This window comes from Arabidopsis thaliana, chromosome 4 (genome assembly GCF_000001735.4).
Source record: "Arabidopsis thaliana chromosome 4, partial sequence".
NCBI lineage: Eukaryota > Viridiplantae > Streptophyta > Magnoliopsida > Brassicales > Brassicaceae > Arabidopsis > Arabidopsis thaliana.
The window spans coordinates 5,727,547-5,745,876 of NC_003075.7; the positions used below are offsets into that span (position 1 = coordinate 5,727,547).

General features: G+C 31.6%; 3 protein-coding genes, 1 long non-coding RNA gene and 3 pseudogenes across 7 annotated transcripts; 4 read left to right on the plus strand and 3 right to left on the minus strand.

Annotated features, from left to right (window-relative positions):
- Positions 1 to 1,622: 1,622 nt before the first annotated feature.
- APRL6 (APR-like 6) lies at positions 1,623 to 3,304 on the plus strand. Its single transcript, NM_116962.4, has 4 exons — positions 1,623 to 2,129; positions 2,213 to 2,403; positions 2,496 to 2,620; positions 2,772 to 3,304. Exons 1-4 carry the CDS (start codon positions 1,965 to 1,967, stop codon positions 3,176 to 3,178), a joined length of 888 nt encoding a protein of 295 aa, NP_192632.2. The 5' UTR covers positions 1,623 to 1,964; the 3' UTR covers positions 3,179 to 3,304.
- On the minus strand, positions 3,251 to 4,649 carry AT4G08940 (Ubiquitin carboxyl-terminal hydrolase family protein). Its single transcript, NM_116963.3, has one exon. The coding sequence runs from the start codon at positions 4,625 to 4,627 to the stop codon at positions 3,440 to 3,442; it is 1,188 nt and encodes a 395-aa protein (NP_192633.2). The 5' UTR covers positions 4,628 to 4,649; the 3' UTR covers positions 3,251 to 3,439.
- AT4G05680 lies at positions 3,598 to 3,862 on the plus strand. Its single transcript, NR_141891.1, has one exon. It is a non-coding gene; the product is annotated as an other RNA (long non-coding RNA).
- Positions 4,650 to 5,121: 472 nt separating the features above from the next.
- On the plus strand, positions 5,122 to 5,523 carry AT4G08945 (annotated as a pseudogene; the record flags this gene model as incomplete). The annotated part of the gene is made up of 1 exon: positions 5,122 to 5,523.
- A 7,149-nt stretch (positions 5,524 to 12,672) lies between these two features.
- On the plus strand, positions 12,673 to 14,045 carry EXO (Phosphate-responsive 1 family protein). The gene has a single exon (NM_116964.3). It carries the CDS (start codon positions 12,832 to 12,834, stop codon positions 13,774 to 13,776), a length of 945 nt encoding a protein of 314 aa, NP_192634.1. The 5' UTR covers positions 12,673 to 12,831; the 3' UTR covers positions 13,777 to 14,045.
- A 1,292-nt stretch (positions 14,046 to 15,337) lies between these two features.
- AT4G08953 lies at positions 15,338 to 15,799 on the minus strand (annotated as a pseudogene; the record flags this gene model as incomplete). Its single annotated transcript has 1 exon — positions 15,338 to 15,799.
- Positions 15,800 to 16,360: 561 nt separating this feature from the next.
- AT4G08956 lies at positions 16,361 to 17,020 on the minus strand (annotated as a pseudogene; the record flags this gene model as incomplete). Its single annotated transcript has 1 exon — positions 16,361 to 17,020.
- Between the last annotated feature and the right edge of the window lie 1,310 nt (positions 17,021 to 18,330).

Genomic DNA, 18,330 nt, shown 5'->3' on the forward strand with positions numbered 1-18,330 from the left:
TTTGATATGTTGAAACTGTTTCTTCCCCAATCCTAACGATTTTGATCCTTCTCCTTCTCTCTCTTTTTCTCTTTTACAGAACGAAAAATGACTAACCAAAGCTCTAATTCGAGTTTCCTTCTTTTATAGGTACACTCTAGGGTTTCCATTAACCCAACCGATTAAACCGGGTGATTTAAACACAAACCATAACCGATTTTCCGGTTTACGGGCTTTACACAAGAACTATTCCTTAATGATCTCTTATGATCCATCCCAAACCGAATCTCTATCGGGAAAAATGTCATTTAAATCATCACTTTACCATTTTCGTTGGTTTAAATCATGAACTCTCGATCTGGTGATTTAAATCCTCAATTTTATGTTGACGTTTAATTTAATCACGAATTCTCGTTAACTAAGCCAATTAAGACACATCGTTAGAAATCTTTCTAATCAAAATTTCTGAGTTTTTCTCTATTTTTCTTCAGAATCTCTTATCTTCTTTGGAATATCTCTTCTTCTTCGAATTCAAAGTAATCTTTCGTCTTTAGGTCGATTGAAGACACCGAAAAAAAAAAATTGTGCCTCAATTGGCTTAGTCAACGAGAATTTGTGATTAAATTGAAAGTCAACATAAAATTAAGGATTTAATTTACGAGATCTAAAGTCCATGCTTTAAACCAACGAAAATGGTAAAAGGATGATTTAAATGACATTTTTCCCAATCTATATCTCTTATGATGTGACACGTCGTAGTTAGATTTGATTCATCCTCTGTCTAGTTTATTGTATTTTCCGAGTGTCTGAATAATAGTTACCATCGAGAAGTACTTTATAAACTTCGTATATCTTTTTCTGTTTGATGAAAGCATATTTTAAAATAAACACGTAAATAAAGCATTTTCTGAAAACGAAAACAACAAAAGGGAAAATACTCTTTAAAAAATAGAAAAGTGTTTAACATAGTCACACTTTTTCAATTACAAATATTTTTACGTAGCTTTTTATTATGTGCGTTCATTTATTACTCATATATTTCCAAACTTGTTTATTGTTTATTTGCTAAAAACATTATTTCTCTTATACATAATAATTATGTGAAAGTATTTAAAAATTTAGTAAGCAAATATATTAATTTAACAAAATATTTATAGAATTTAACTTTATCACTTTCCTTGAAATATTGTTGGACTGTCTCATTATTTATATATTTGTTCTTTATGTACATAATAATAACTCTTCTTTATGTATTTGTTCACTAATAACTTTTCATATAAAAATATTTCAAAAATATCGTTTAATCATAATTCTTCTTTTCTATATTGGTATTCATAAAAAATCTAACAATCTTTAAAAAATATTTACAATATAACATAAAATTAGATAAAATTTATGTAACACTTAAATTTATATCATAATAATTTAATACATAAACATAATCAATGAAATTTTTTCAATACAAAATTGTGTTGAAAGTGAGTTTTCCAAAGCTCATAGGCTAGTGGATACTAATATTTAAGAAAAAGAAAAAAAAAAAAAGATATGTGGTCGGCTTTCTTCCACCGCAACGAAGTTGATTGACTCTGAGAAATCTCTTTTTTTTTTTGCCTAATTATGATTATTACTTTGTGTATCTGACGTCTCAGACAAATTATTTGAAGCCAAAATATTTGTTTATTTACGAACTATCCAGTTGTGTTGTGTCGTAAACTGCCACTTCTTCTTCTTTCTCAGACAAATTATTTGAAGCCAAAATATTTGTTTCTTTACGGTCATCAAATCAACCGGATCATTTTTTGGTTTATCTTCCTTGTCCTATCTTCGAATTTGGATTTTAATCTTTTTGGTAAACGCCATTAAATTTTTGTTTCTTGACGACAACGACTTGTCAACCTTTCTTTGCTGGCAACACCTACCTTTGTCATGTCTGTATAATCCTAGTTTTCTCCAAAAACGTTTTGTCTAGGAAATTTTCTTCTTCGATGGAGAAGAAGCTGACTTTGTTGTTGTTGGTTGTGGTGGTTTTGTTCGTAAATCTAACAAACGCCACCGTTAGGGTTCAGATTTGTCCTAGAGAATCTGCAAAAGATTATATCTTAGGGTTTCGAGATAAGTCAGCCTTGCATCGTCCTGGTTTTGTCACTGAGGTACTTTTAAGAATCATTGATTTATCTACCATTTGCTTTCTTGATCTGAGTTTTGTGATTGATGTTTTTGTTTGTTTATGAAGGGAGATGATCGGTGGCTACAAATGGCTGCAGATATGGTTGATAAGAAGAATAAGTGTGACTATGCGGCTTTACTCTTCTATGCATCATGGTGTCCTTTCTCCAGATTAGTTAGACCAAGTTTTGATCTTATGTCTCTGTTATATTCATCGGTTCCACACTTTGCAATTGAGGAATCATCAGTTAAAGCTAGGTGGGTTTTGTATAAAAGACTGAAATCGTGTAATTTGATTGAGAACTTCATGGTTTGATGCTCAGTTTTTTTTGTGGTGTGGTATGGTTCAGTACCTTGTCCAAGTATGGAGTTCATGGGTTTCCTACTATCATCCTTATGAATTCGACAATGCTCGTAGTTTACCGGGGATCGAGAACTCTTGATTCCCTTGTTGCCTTCTACACTGATGTTACGGGTAAGGTATTTGAGTTGTTACTTTGGCTATATCTTTGTGTTGTTGTGTGCCTCAGTCTTGTTGTGGTTGCTATTGTGCTCCTGTTATAGGTTGTATATACCAATTAAGATTTCAGCAGATGAAACTAACCAGGACAAATTCATTCATGTAGGAATTGAAACGATGGATGAAAGATGGGTTGAGAGAAACAGATTAGTTCCTCATTTCCACGCAGAGCCAGAAAATTGCCCGTTCCCATGGGCAAGAAGATCACCCGAGAATCTGCTTCGCCAAGAGACTTATCTGACGCTTGCCACGGTGTTCGTCTTGTTGAGATTACTACACTTGATTTCCCCCACAATGGTTGTGTTCGTGAAATTCACTTGGGGACGGGTGTCAAACATGAGACTAGGGAACCCCTTGGAACATACTGTGACCATGTATCTTAAAGAACCTTGCATGAGTAGCAATTTGCAGGAAGGAGCCATGAATGCTAGAGCATGGGCTTCCAAGTCTTTGGCTACTGTCTCAATTGCAGAATCAAGCTCATCAAGCAGAAGTGTTTCAGCTTCACAGTGACTTCATATTTTAACCATCTTGTATAATAAACACAACTGTTCCTTAAACCAATGAGGGGCTTTGATTCATAGCTAGCTTACCAGTTTGTAGCAAAGTGTAAAATGCTTTCAGATTACAACATTGTAGCTCAATTCATTATGTGTCAATCTTAGATCATAACTGATACTACAACTACTTGAGCTCTCTTTCGAATAGAGTGATCCAAGACTATCGAGATATAATATCTCTCTGCTCAATCTATATCCATTATTTGAGCCAGAATTAACCAACTTGCTCCATCTGCTGCATATCTGCATACTTATAGAGCTTTTCATTAAACACAACCTGTGGATCTTTACTAACCAAAACACCATTCTCGTCGTAAGCATCCTTCAAAAACACAGTCCAGTTCATCTCAGTACCAGCCAAGTAAAAACTCATGGACTGCTTCTTCAACATCTGATAAGTCTGTCTAGTCAAACTAAACTCATCTTTAAACTCCACAATATGATGAATCGAAGCTCTCTTCTCCAACGTCAAGTTCAAGAACTCGTGCACAATCCCAACGCGATACTTCTCCGCTTCCAAACTCCAAACATCAAGCTTCCAACCATCCGAATACGGCGAAACAAGAGGAAACGTATTCAACAAATTCAGCTTCCTCGTATCCTTCTCTTCCAACTCCAACTCCTTCCCATGCTTCACCGGAAACTTAAACACCCGTTTCGCCTTATCTTCGTCAATCATAAACAGTCTCTCGAGCTCACTTACCGCAAGATTCGTGTCCCAATTCACTAACTCAAGCACTCTATTCCCATCTCCACCCGTAACAACCCGAAAATAATCCGGATATTTCGCAACCCGGTCTCGAAAATCTTCAGGAATACCGAATAGCAATCGAGTGTGATGGATTTTACTCAACAGGATTCGTTTATCTTTCGTCATCATCAATAGCTTACGAACACAATTAACTCTATCTAACTCCATTGATTCCATTAAACCTTTCTCTTCATCTAACAAATCCTCCATAAATTCCGTAAACCCTAACCAAATCTTCCCATCGCTATGTCTATACGTTTGAAAGATCAAAGGATGTTTAGGTATGAATTTCGTAACTTTACGACCGCGAGGGAATCCGAGTTCGCGGTAGAGTTTTCCGGCGTCGTCTAGTCGGAGGATTCGCTCCGGTTGCTTTGAGATGAATTCTTTGGATCGGATTAGGAATCGGAAATGTGCGTCGCGTGAAACGAGTGATTCCAAGTGTGGGAGTTTGGTTGATTCGTGTTGGATTGATTTGGTTCTGGCGGATTCTGGTTTTTTTCGCTTTTTTTTTAATTTGTCTGGTGTTTTCGTGATGAGGAATGAGGTTGAGAAAGGTGAGGTTCTGAAATTAGGGTTAGGGTTTGGGGAAGAAGATGAGATTTGGGGGAGAGATTTTAGGGTTCTTGAGAAGAAACGAAGCCAAGCCATTTGAGTAATTTACAGTATCAGGATTTAAGATTAATAATAGCTGAGTTTATTATAATGGCCGTCGAAGCGGGAAAGAGTTTATTGGGCTTTAGTGTTGGGCCTTTGATATGGGCTAAGAAAACTGAAAACTAAGCATTGTAAATGTGTTGATGGTGTGTGTAAGAAGAAGAATACATGTCTAGTGCGTTCCATAGAAGGTTTTCGGATGAGACATGAGAAGTGAAGTGAACTTGTTGGAAAAAAAATCTCGGTTATTTTTTTTTTCTTTCTTGTATAAACATGTATATGATCACTTTGGCGGTTTCTTGTGGATACATTATATAAAGGTTAAGCAATCCGGTTAAAAATATTAGACTCTATACTTCTAACTCAAAATCAATTGGCAATTAGTGGAGAAGTTCATCTCTTATATATATTATTTAAGATCTTATTCGATTTTATATGTGGAACAATATCCCTGATACACTCCCTCGACATGATGGTTCTTCTCGCCATTGATCTCTATATATTCGGGCATGGATCAACTAGCTATCTCGAGAAACCTCTTGATCATGAAGATCAAGTTAAAGTAACACGTGATAGTCTCCTTGAGGAGTACAAGACCATTGTTGATCAAATTGAAGGCAAGGACACTCCTCCTTTAATTACTGATGCTCATGAACGACTCTGAAACCATGAAGCAAAACTCCTTTATGCAGCTGTCGTAGCTTCCTCTGTTGCTCCCATCATGGCCAACGATGTTCAACACTGCCACAACTCCAACAATTTTTGCCACGAGCCCAAGCCCAAAAGCAACAACAACAACATTCACTTTCACAATCATCTTTATGGTATTAATTGACAATGAGTGAAGAGACCCATATATTACTTAAGATTCTACTCAACTTTTCCAATGTGAAACAATATCCCTAATAAAAACAAAAACAAAACTTGATAGTAAATTCACAACAAATTTGACATATGTATAACAAAACTTTTAGTATGGATTGTTACTAAGATATTGTGAAATCATGTATACTTTAAGTTTGTTTAAGTAAAATCAGATTCATACTTTTCTATAATTAGTTAGTCGAAGATGCATAAGTTTTGTTGATGTAGTTTTAATCATTCTCCAAAAATTACTTGAAAACAATAATTCATCTTTTGTCCAATAGTCAATAGGTATCCACTTATTTTAAACAATGTCTCGGAATTCCATGACAAGAGAAAGAATAACTTTATCAAATAATTTTACTGGCTAGATTCGTTTATTTCATACTTCCGATGTAATTTAAACTGTTATTTGGGTACCAGAGAATGGTGCATGAACTGAGACATGTAGTGATTCGTCTTCTATGTAGAAAAGATTGTCGTATTCCGAAGTAAAAGAATAACGAGGCGGAGATCACAAGAAATAATGAACCCATCTTAACTGACTCAATTGAAAATGATTTAACTGACCCAATCAAGAATGACATTTTTTTAATTTGTTTCCTGGGGACAAGTGTTATCCAAAGTCCTTTGCATTTTAATTGTAGATTAAAACTTATTGGTTCTCCTAGCTTCATTTGTTTCTTGGTGACAAGGGTTATCCAAAGTCCTTTGCATTTTAAATTTTTAATTGTACATCAAAACTTATTGGACAAAAACAATCTCTTAAATTGATTGTTTTAATATATTTTGGATTTAATAATCTTTTAAATATATTTTTTTGGACAAAAACAATCTTTTAAACATAGTTTAACAAATATTCCCTCAATTCCATGCAAGTTGATGTTGTTCCACAAAGATTGATGTTTTAGATCGATATTATTATTATTTTTACTTATAACCAATAGAGAGAAAATATATTTTATCTATTCCAAATAACAAATATCTACAAATTAGGTGAGACTAAGATCAGTTATTTTATCTATTCCAAATAAAAAATATTTATATTTCTCTTGCGACCCTATATTGTTATTTTTTATAGATTTTAATTAATTTAGATAAAACATATATGTTAATCAATGATATGATGAATCATATATTGACATTTTTTTTACATTTTGATTTTTGTATATAAATGAAATATTAATAAATTAGAATATAGGAATGATCAATTATTTTATGTATTCCAATAACAAAATTTACATATATCTAATATCTTACTTCCATATGTTGTCTTTTTCAGCTGAATAAAGTATTTTTATATATCCCAACAACTACCATTAGGTCAAAAATTATTGTGACTTTAATTAACTTCATGAAAAAATTAAAGTACCATTAGGTCGAAATTTTCAATAAAAATACACAACTAAACAAATTATAGCAGTTTATATCCATAATATTATACGTAATTTAGTTCTTCTTTTTTAATTAAATGGTTAAATAAGAAACAAAGTCAATGGTAAAACAACATGCACTGATACACATTATCAGAAAATAATTTTGTTCTTAGCAATATTACATCATGGAAAGAAGAATTAAACTTAGTTTTTTTTTTTGGTTGGCAATATGAATTAACATAAGTTTTGGTACCTCTCTCCGCGTTAATTACCAATAGTGAATAATTTTTGATTGATATAAATGTGTGTCTTTTTAATATTTTTCTATTTTCATAGTGAAGTGTTTAAAAATATATTTTCTTTGCGATTTGTATAGTAAAATCTTAGGATATTAACAAATATTTATGTTTGACATATTTGATACTCGTTGGTCTTTGTACTTATCTTTTTTTTGTTACAGTAACATTTAGGTTCATTTTTAGTTCGCTTGTTATAGGTTTTCTTTTCAGTTGCATGTTGATCATCGATGTCGTTGTTGTTAGCTGTGAATCTTGTCGGAATCTTCACAAATTTTCAATTCTCATAGCCAATTTTTTTGGCGAAAAAATTGGTCACCGGAGAGACTCTCTTTTCTTTCTAACTTCATTATGATGCATTTTCATTGAATGTTTGCTCTTGATTCCCTTATTATTTTAATCTCCCGTAACTAATGTAATCTACGACCATTAACTAGTTGATGTTGATCGAACTCTGGATAGCTAGAAATCTATCACTCAATCACTAGAAGACCGAACCCACGTATGTGGCAAAATACGCAATTTCTTTTCCATGCAGAAAAAAAAATTGATTATGTAGTTCACTTAGGTTTTGATGATTTTCTTGTTTTGATTTTGATGATGTTCTTGGTTTTGTTTGACAGATTATCGATGGATGATAATAAGCTTGAGCCAAGAAAGAAGTAGTTAATAAATTCGGCATACGTCAATTTTAGTTTTAAACAAAAAGATTTTGCATATTTTCATTTCAACGCTCAAAACAAATTTGAAGATGATTGCAAAAAACCATAAACTAAAAAAATCAAACATCAATGGTTGGAGTAAGTTTGAATCTACTTGAAGAAGAGGTAACTCAAGGAAAAGGAAATTAGGATTAGACATTATATTTAGGAAGTTGCTTAAATATAGATTTGTGTATTTTCCTAGAGTGATTAGAAAATTGTCTAATTCTATTGTTATATAAGGATGCAAGAATGTTGCATAACTTATGTGTTTAGAAATTGAGAGGTTTAAGTTTTGAGTTATTTTCCTAAAGAAATAAAGAAGTTATTCTTTATATTGTGTTCTTGATCATATCTCTAAAACAAGATCAATAGTAATCATTTGCACTGTATTTCCCATTGTAGCTCTACACATTGGTTTGAGATGCACTAAAAACACTCCCCCTCCCGAATCATGCCTCTGCTTCTTTTTTTTAATTCCTTCTTTTCTCTTCTTCTTTTTTTTTCTTTTCTTTTTCTGTTACTATTGAGATAATATATTTGAATGATGATTTTATCGTTTGTGATGCTAACTACTTCTTCTTTGACTTTGAGACGGTCACAAAGTATTCCATCTACTATATATCGGGATGCTAATGGGGCTAATCTTGTATTCAGTCCTCACCTCCTGCTACTTTAGTGAACTGAATTAGTTTTTAAGTTCACTAAACTACTATGAAATTTTTAAACTAACAATAGATCAAAAATTTCAACAAAATACATAACGAAAAAATATTTTCGCAGTTTACATCTATAAAATTATATATAATTTAGTTCTTTTTTCTATCTATACAAGTAAATGATTAAATAAGATAACAAAGTCAATGGTAAACTAATATACGCATTAGCCATTATGAGAAAATAAATTTGTTCTTAGCTATATTAGGTAATGAAAAAAAAACTAAATTAATACGTTTTGGTATCCATTATGGAAAGAGTGACTATTTTCAATTTACAATCATATAAAAGTACATTTTTATCTCCCTGTAGGAAAATCTTTACAATATTAAAGTATAACCTGAATTGGCCTAAGAAAACAAGATATCAACAATGAAGCTTTATTTCAAAGCCAATGTTTTTTACCAAAAAAAAAAAAAAAGAAGAAGAAGAATTAGTGTCTCCGGGACATGGGCGTCTGGATTGGGGAGTGGTCCATATTGCTTTTGCTTTTGAATATTTCTAGTGTTAACTTATCTATCATACATTGCACTTGAACTGCATGGGACTCATAAATATTTGGACATGGGATATATAACGGATACGTATATGTCAAAACGCTAGCTAGAAGAGGATGATTCAGCCATGCTAGATTTTAGACTACATGTTTTGTTTTTTAATTTACATTGCACTTGAATTGCATGGGACTGATAAATATTTGAGCATGGGATTTAACGAGTATGCATGCATATGTAACTAAATACTACTGTACAAGAGATTCAGCCATGCTAGATTTTGGATTAAAATATTTGGTTTGATTTTTATTTTATTTTTATTTTTTTTTATATATAGAAAATAGTTTAGTTTTCATAAAGGAGATAACATATTTCAATTATTTCTTCTTGAAAATATCATCAGCATTTTAAAGTTCAGCTAGTTAAGAAAACTTGTGTTGCAAGAACATATAAGAATAGTTGTCCTCATTAGGGATATGGACATCATATTATGGGGTAGAAAATTTGGAGTAGTGCTTACATTATTTATTAGAGTTATACAAATGACATAGCTTGGACAAACCAGTCAACGAGTTCCCATGTAAACTGTAAGAAATCTATAGCCATAACAAATTCCAACCTATAAGTGAAACTAAGTCAATTTTCACTAAAAAAAAAAAAAAAAAACAAGTCCCACTTTCAACTAATGGATTTGCACAACACTAACAAATTCTGGTTCACTAGCAGTAATTTCTTATCCAACACAATTCATAAAAAAATCACATATATGATTCTTCAACACACATATGACATTGAGGAAAAAAAAAAAAAAAAAAAACAACAACACACATATCACATATATCATACAACAATCGTCAAAGCTCTATAAATCTTTAGATGACTTTTATATTTTATACAATAAACTCTCAAGATATAGTATTTGAGTACTGTAACAATAGTTGAATGTTATAAGGTGGCTACATCTACCGAACATTGTTTTCAAGATGATTCGTGACAGCTTCCAAACTACGGTTAGATGAATATTCTTCTATACATTTAAATGGTCAAATACTGTATGCAACATTATATGGTTCTAATTGGTAATATATTAAACTATCGTTGAGTTGCAGTCGATGTAATAATTTAATGTCAGTTGCTATGTATAAAAAAAAACTATATGGTTAAAACTACAGGTTTATGTGATGTATTTAAACCCTTTCTCAAAAAAATAAATTGTGATGACTTTGATGTAAAAAATATGATGTAACAATTTATGATAAATGATTAATCAGTCACTTTTTTATTTTGTTGAAAAAATAACGGGGCGTTAATCCGATGTTGTGTATGGATCTTCCGATTAATCGGAAAATTAAATTAAAATTGGGAATTAGTTGGAATTAATTTTAAGGTTATTTTAATGTTTTTAAAACATATTAATTTAATATTATTTTCAAAAATTATAGTAAATACATAAACTGTATTTAAAAACAAAATATATGATTTTTATTAAAATTTTGAACTTAAATTATTGTAAAATATCACAAACTCTAAAAATAAATGACTGAATAACAAAAAAAAAATTGTTTCATACTTACAATAAAAAAATACTTAGGAATATGTAAGATTAGACAAGGATTAAAAGGATAGAAATCAAATTAAATGGAAAATAATAAAATAACTGATTTTTAAGCGATTAGTCATTAATCAAAGCGGATAAGATGGATCTAACGATTAAGCGAGGATTAATCGGGTTAGGTGGAGATTCTTAGAACGGAGCTTTTTTGCTATATAAATTTCAATACTATATATATATATATATATATATATATTTTTATTCTTTTTGTGATAAAACAGTTTTATGGCAAAAACAAACCACACTTAGGTTAAGAATTTTACTTCCTTAATTTTTCAAATATAGATATTAACTCAATCTATAAAACATAATATTTTCATGATTTTGAGTTAAGAATGTTACAAAAGACAACTCCAAAATTGTAAATTCGTCATAACACATATATACTTTAAACTAAAATTTTCAATTAAATCATTTTTTTGGTAAACTAATTCATGCAACAATAACCGTATTTTATTTATAGGAAACAAAGAAAAAACCCAAATGGTGCCGGTCGGCGAATAAAATGTGAGAGACAGAGCCAACCATAGTCCAGCTAATGTTTCGTTAGTACCTCACAAACTCCCCCAGTCACGAGCTTCACCCACCTTCTTCTAACACTAGTACTTAAAACAAATTAATGACAACGTCTACGCGCGTGATAATCACGTGTCAAAATTCATGACGTGGAAGCGCGTAGTGACACGTGCCGACATAGTGTCAGTAAATGCTCTCAATTTACCTATGGATTAGGAATTGTAGGATTACTCTCTCATCTTCCTCTATCTACTAACTTGTGCCAGCTGTACACTCTTCCCCATATTTTCCAGCCTGTCCAAAAAAGTCCTCCCAACGTCTCTCAGAAGTTTCACATTTTTTCTTTAACTGCCCACGCGCTTTACCCACAGAAGGAAAAAAAAAAACAGCTTGCATAAGGGTATTTACGTCATTAGATCTGTAACTAAGCTGTATATTCTTCAACACATTTTTATCGATATGGTCAATTTTGATTCCTCTTTTTAATCGATTTTTTATTGGCTGTATGTAACTATTGCTTAATCTGACACAATTAAATCTTTATTAATTGTTTTATAGTTTATATAATACATATATAAACACTAATTATTCCTTTAATATTTATTTAGATTACCTCTAGCAACTCTTTTTTATTGGTCCAACTTGATTTCATTTTCTAATTTGTAGTATTAAATAAAAACATCCACAACATGTACAGCTTTTACAACAAGAATCCTATGTCTCATTCTAGCCTCCATGAGTAGTCTTATCCAAATCCAAATATATTCAAAATATTTGTATATATATTTAAAAATAAAATTATACTTAGCATTATATAATACTCTTTTTGTTTCATCAAGATTGATGTTATAGGTTTTTTTCTTATTCCAAAAAGTTTGATGTTTTAGATCAATATTTTTATTACTTTTATTTGTAACTAATATGTAGAAAAGAGAAGAGAGAAGTAGTGTTCGATATTATTAAACAAATAAAAAATAAAAAAAATATTTTTTTTAAATTTGTGTGAAAAACCTATAACATTAAACTTCATGGAACGGATGGAATATTTATATGAAATTATACGTAGCATTATACATATTTTTATGAAAACTTTTGATGAAAGTCATTAAAGAAACTGAAGAATTTATAATGACATTTTCACATTATAATCATAACATTGAAAAATAAGAATTTTAAACCAAAGTTGTATGTAATGAATAAGTTGTCGGACTCGAAACTGAGTAAATTATAATGACATTTGACTATATGACCATAACATAATTAAGAAAATTCAAATTTTGACATAAACCAAAAGTTGTGTAGAACTATGGATCATTCGTTAGCTGGCAACAGTACAATGGTCCATTACTCCTTTGTATCTTTTCTTTCAATTTCTCTGCACCTTCCCTTTCTCTTTCACTTTAAAGCATTATTTATAACATACCTCTCTCTTTTTTTCCATCTTTATTATTTAAAATTCATATTCAAAATCTAATTTCCATTTTTAATAATAATAAATCCACTCTGAGAGAGGCATATATATAGCCCCATCACACTCTCATATATCTCACAAACCAATCTAAACATCAAAGACAAAAACCAAACCTCTTTCACTATTACACTTTTCCTCAAAAAAAAGAAAAATGTATTTGTTAGTGTTTAAACTCTTTCTATTTTTGTCTCTTCTTCAAATCTCTGTCTCTGCTAGAAACCTAGCTTCACAAGAACCAAACCAGTTTCAACTACTCAAGTACCACAAAGGAGCTCTTCTCTCCGGCAAAATCTCCGTTAACCTAATCTGGTACGGCAAATTCAAACCATCTCAAAGAGCAATCATCTCCGACTTCATTACCTCACTCACACACACTTCTCCTACGTCCAAAACTCTCCACCAACCATCTGTTGCCACGTGGTGGAAAACCACAGAAAAATACTACAAACTCGCAACACCCAGCAAAAACTCATCACCTCTGTCTCTAACTCTCGGGAAACAAATCATCGACGAGTCTTGCTCTCTAGGAAAATCTTTAACCGATAAAAAGATTCAAACCCTAGCTTCGAAAGGAGACCAACGCAACGCCATCAACGTCGTTTTGACTTCAGCTGACGTTACGGTTACAGGATTTGGTATGAGTCGTTGCGGGACTCACGGACACGCTCGTGGTTTAGGTAAACGTGGCTCCAAGTTTGCTTACATTTGGGTTGGAAACTCTGAGACACAATGTCCTGGTCAATGCGCGTGGCCTTTCCACGCGCCGGTGTACGGTCCACAGAGTCCACCACTAGTGGCACCAAACAATGACGTGGGACTCGATGGGATGGTTATTAACTTAGCTAGTCTTTTAGCTGGAACCGCAACGAACCCTTTTGGTAATGGTTACTATCAAGGTCCACAAAACGCACCGCTTGAAGCTGCTTCTGCTTGTCCTGGCGTTTATGGTAAAGGAGCTTATCCTGGTTACGCTGGAGATTTGCTTGTGGATACTACAACGGGAGGTAGTTTTAATGCGTATGGTGCAAACGGCAGGAAGTTTTTGCTTCCTGCTTTGTATGATCCTACGACGTCGGCTTGCTCTACTATGGTCTGAATACTAAAAAAAAGTCCAATGTTTGGTCTTTGGTAGTAGAAAATAATATTCTAGCGTAATTCTTTTGTTATGTTTGGTTACAAATTCTAGTATAATTCAATTTATTCATTAATATTATTCTCATTTTTCCCTTCATGTTGTATGACTGAAATCTTGTCGCTTGGACTATAATTTAACGGAATATTATTAAGACACTTTGGCTTATCCGTATACATTGTCGAATACAAAGCCAATGCAACTTCTTAAATAGAAACAAAAACAATGTAATTAAATAACTTAAGAAATTATAGATCGACAGATAATTGGATCATAAGAAGCCAAGACAAAAAAACAATACAGCTTCTTCCAGTGACATAAAAACAAAATTACAAAAATATATAGTATCTGTCTTAGATCATTAATAGTACCAATTTTAATTAAGGTCCAAAAATCTTAAATTTTCATTTGGTATATAAGTAAAATATTGAATTTTAATGCTACTTTCCTAGAGTTTAAAGGTCCATTTCACATATTAAGAAAATAACATTAACTGTCTCTAACAATTTACAATTTTGTTTTATGATGTCATTTTTTTCAAAATATGTATAAATTATATTTTTATTAGTTATAGAACCTGAAAAAGTGTAGGCACAAAACCTGGCCAAAAGAACCTAGAAATTGCAACAACTTGTATTAAAGAAAAGGCATAGAGGTTGATGGGATACTAAAAAGTCTTTTCTTTTCGGTGGACTTACTAAACTTCGACGCGTGATGGGTCACGTGATCATCCTTAGGGCCATCGATCGATGAACGGTAGGGACGGTTTGGTAACGTATGCTCGTTTTGGTCTCTTGCCGAATGTTTTTAAATTTCTTTGTATCAAAATCTTTGTCCCACCACTACTCATTGGTTCCTTCATATGTAAAACGTAGCTTCGTCCCCAGTCATCACGATACATCTATGCATGCTTTGACTTTCTTAACACAATGATTTGGTGGGTCAAGAGTCAAGACAATCATTGATAAGTAAAAATTATATATTTACACCAAAAATCATTGATAAGTAAAAAAAAATTGATAAGTAAAAATTATATATTTACAATCATTGATAAGTAAAAAAAAATTATCGTTAGCCGTGAAAAACAGTAATTATATATTTACACCAAAAAAAAAAAAAAAAAAAAAAAAACAGTAATTATAGTTAGCTTTTAGTAAATCGAACATTGATAACTAAACGTTTGGTATTGTCCGTAATGACTTTTGCTTATTTCTTTGGCCTATGACCGAAACTCGATAAATTCCTAAAAAGAAGAGAGGCTCAAGAGTTTTCTTTTTCATTCACAATTATTTTATATCAGCCAATATATAGGTAAACAACATCTTATGTCATGCTACTCTCTGATACGTATCTTTACAAATTAAGGAAAAAAACATTAGAAAATCACTGATTTGTGAATCGTTTCCTCAATTAACGCCAATTCTTTTACTCACACAACGTTATGACCAAGTTAATATAGACCAATCCGATTTTAGTAAACCAGTTTGATAACCAAACCGAGTTTTCATCTTCAAAACCCTCCCTCAATTGGAGCAGACAAATTTCGTATGCCTAACTTGTTCCTGAAGACTGCAAAATTATCTATGGCCAGAGGTTTTGTTAGAATATCTGCTAACTATGAAGTTGTACCAATGTGACGAGGTGCAATGTTACCTTGAACAATTTCATCAGGAATAGAGTGATATATAGACTGACATTCAACTTCTACATATTTCGTTCGTTCGTAAAACACCGGGTTTGTTGCAATGTAGATTGCAGATTTATTATCACAACACATAACAATTGGTTGATCATGATAAATCCCAAGCGTGAACAACAACTATTTAAGCCATTACAACTTCGATGTGAGAAAAACCATCGCTCGGCTTCAGCGAAAGATTTACTTACTGTTGGCTATTTCTTAGTTTTCCAAGAGATGAGGGAGTTCACCTAGCTGGATAAGGTAGCATGTAACAGAGGGACGAGTTAGAGGGCAAAAGAGATGGCTCTTAACGATGTCGCATCTCTCACCGGCTTAACCACAATAAACCTTTCAAGACACCTAGAGAATTTAAGTAAAAAATTGTTCACTATTGGAAACAGTATACACAATACTCCGGTGAAACGAGTAGACATGGTTTTGGGAGATACACGTGTAAGTTTTCATATTATAGCGTATTATATTTACAAATATTAAAACGCTAGTAGATTGTCAACTATCTGAAGTATAGTAGAATACATGGTCACACATGTCAAGTAAACTAAAAGATATTTAGCTACCTCACGTATATGGATTGCATGACCACATATACGAAGTATAGGGGTGTCAAAATGGGTCAAAATTCATGGGTCAACTCAACTCAACTCAACCCATGAACGTAATGAGTTGAAAATATTGACTCAAATGAGTTGATGGGTCAAATTAGTTATTGGGTCAATTGGTTTGATGAATAAAATAAATTGGGTTGTAATGGTTAATGGTTTCAATGGTTTACCCAATTAACCATTAAGTTTTGTAAAATTGAATTAAACCAACTAAAATCTCTAAATCAATGTCCATTTAAGTTGAACCAACACATCTAAACCAATTTAATAAAATCAATATTTTTCCAAATTTCTTAAATATACAAGCGATGAAATTGAGAAGAAGTAAACTCGTAATTTTTCCACCAAAAAACACAAAACCGTAATTTTCTCTCCAAAAACGAAAACCCGTGATTTTCCCACCAAAAATGTAAACCCGTAATTTTTCCGCCAAAAAAAACATAAACCCGTGATTTTCCCGCAAAAAACGTAAACCCGTAATTTTCCCGCAAAAAACGTAAACCCATGTTTTTTCCGCCAAAAACGTAAACCCGTAATTTTCCGCCAAAAAAACGTAAACCCGTGATTTTCCCACCAAAACATAAACCCGTAATTTTCCCGCCAAAAACGTAAACCTGTAATTTTCCCGCCAAAAACGTAAACCCGTAATTTTCCTGGCAAAAAAATGTAAACCCGTGATTTTCCGCCAAAAACGTAAACCCGTAATTTCCCCCCAAAAAAACGTAAACCCGTGATTTTCTTGCTAAAAACGTAAATCTGTAATTTTTTCGCAAATAAAGTAAACCCGTAATTTTCCCGCCAAAAACGTAAACCATTGATTTTTTCGCCAAAAACGTAAACCCGTAACAAGTGGAATCCGTAAATATCCTAAGTTTGATGATAATGAATTAATAATTATTAATAATTATTTATTATTATTTTATAATAATTATTAATTAAATTGTTACTTAAATGGACCCATTTAACAACTCAACCCATCAAATGAAATGAGTTATGGGTTGACCTTACCCATTTAACCCATTTAACCCATTAATCATTTAACTTTAAACTCATTTGATTATGAGTTGAGTTGAGTTGGGTTACCCATTTTGACATCCCTAACGAAGTATATGACGTCATGTAGTTAACATCAAAAGGATAACATCGCTGGACAATGGGTCATTATTGAAAAATTTTCTGTGTCTCAGACCATGGGAGAATTTATGGCGATGAAGCAATAATTACCGAATAAAAATCATTTACTCCATGATTTATAATACCAATTAAATAGTTTATAAGTTATTCTTTTTTATTTTTTATTTAAATTTATCTGTATATCAAATTTCATTTTTCGTGCATAAAATTTTGTACCAAACTACATCATTTCACATATGTAAAAAATATCCCTCGGGATTAGTTCTTTTGAGTTTAATTGATTTTGGTTGATAATATATATATTATATATATATATATCAATCTCCATTATACCAAAGTTAAAACTATATATTAATATTATTTTAGTTGATATTAGTAAAGGTTAATATAAATACAAATTAATATTTTTAGTTAATAAAATACTATATTAGCAAAAATCTGGGATAAATAATTTGATATCTTGTCAACATTTTGATACTTCGATAAATAATGTATTAATGTGTTATTTCTTTTTGTCATTATCTACAAAATGTCTAATGTAACTAAAATCTATTTGATAAAATGATGTGTAATTTTAATCATAATGTTTTACAAAATGTCTAATTTAATTAGATATGTTTAAAATTAAATATAAATTTTATTAAAATAATATTAAAATATTAATTTTATGTGGATGAGATAATCATTGGGGCTCACTAATGGAGGTAAAATTGAAGTATGAGTTTTTCTAAATAAAACATTCAAAAAATATAGTCTAATATAATTGAGATATCATGTGGGTATCTCACCAATAAAGATGATCTAAGCGTTGTCTAACAAAACATTATAACCACCTAATATTAAACAAATGTCAAACTTCGACATTACAACATTTAGAATATTCCCAACATTTTTATGCATTAAATTTTATATGTATATTTAATCCGGGTCAAATGGCACCCCTTTCTCCTTAGTGGATCTGCCACTTAACATCATTCATTTTCAATAGGTTTGTGAAGGCAAGACTTGTCCCCTTAACGGCAAATAAGATTGAAAACGACTATCTCTTGTCACACACTTCGTTATGTCACGAGCTATACG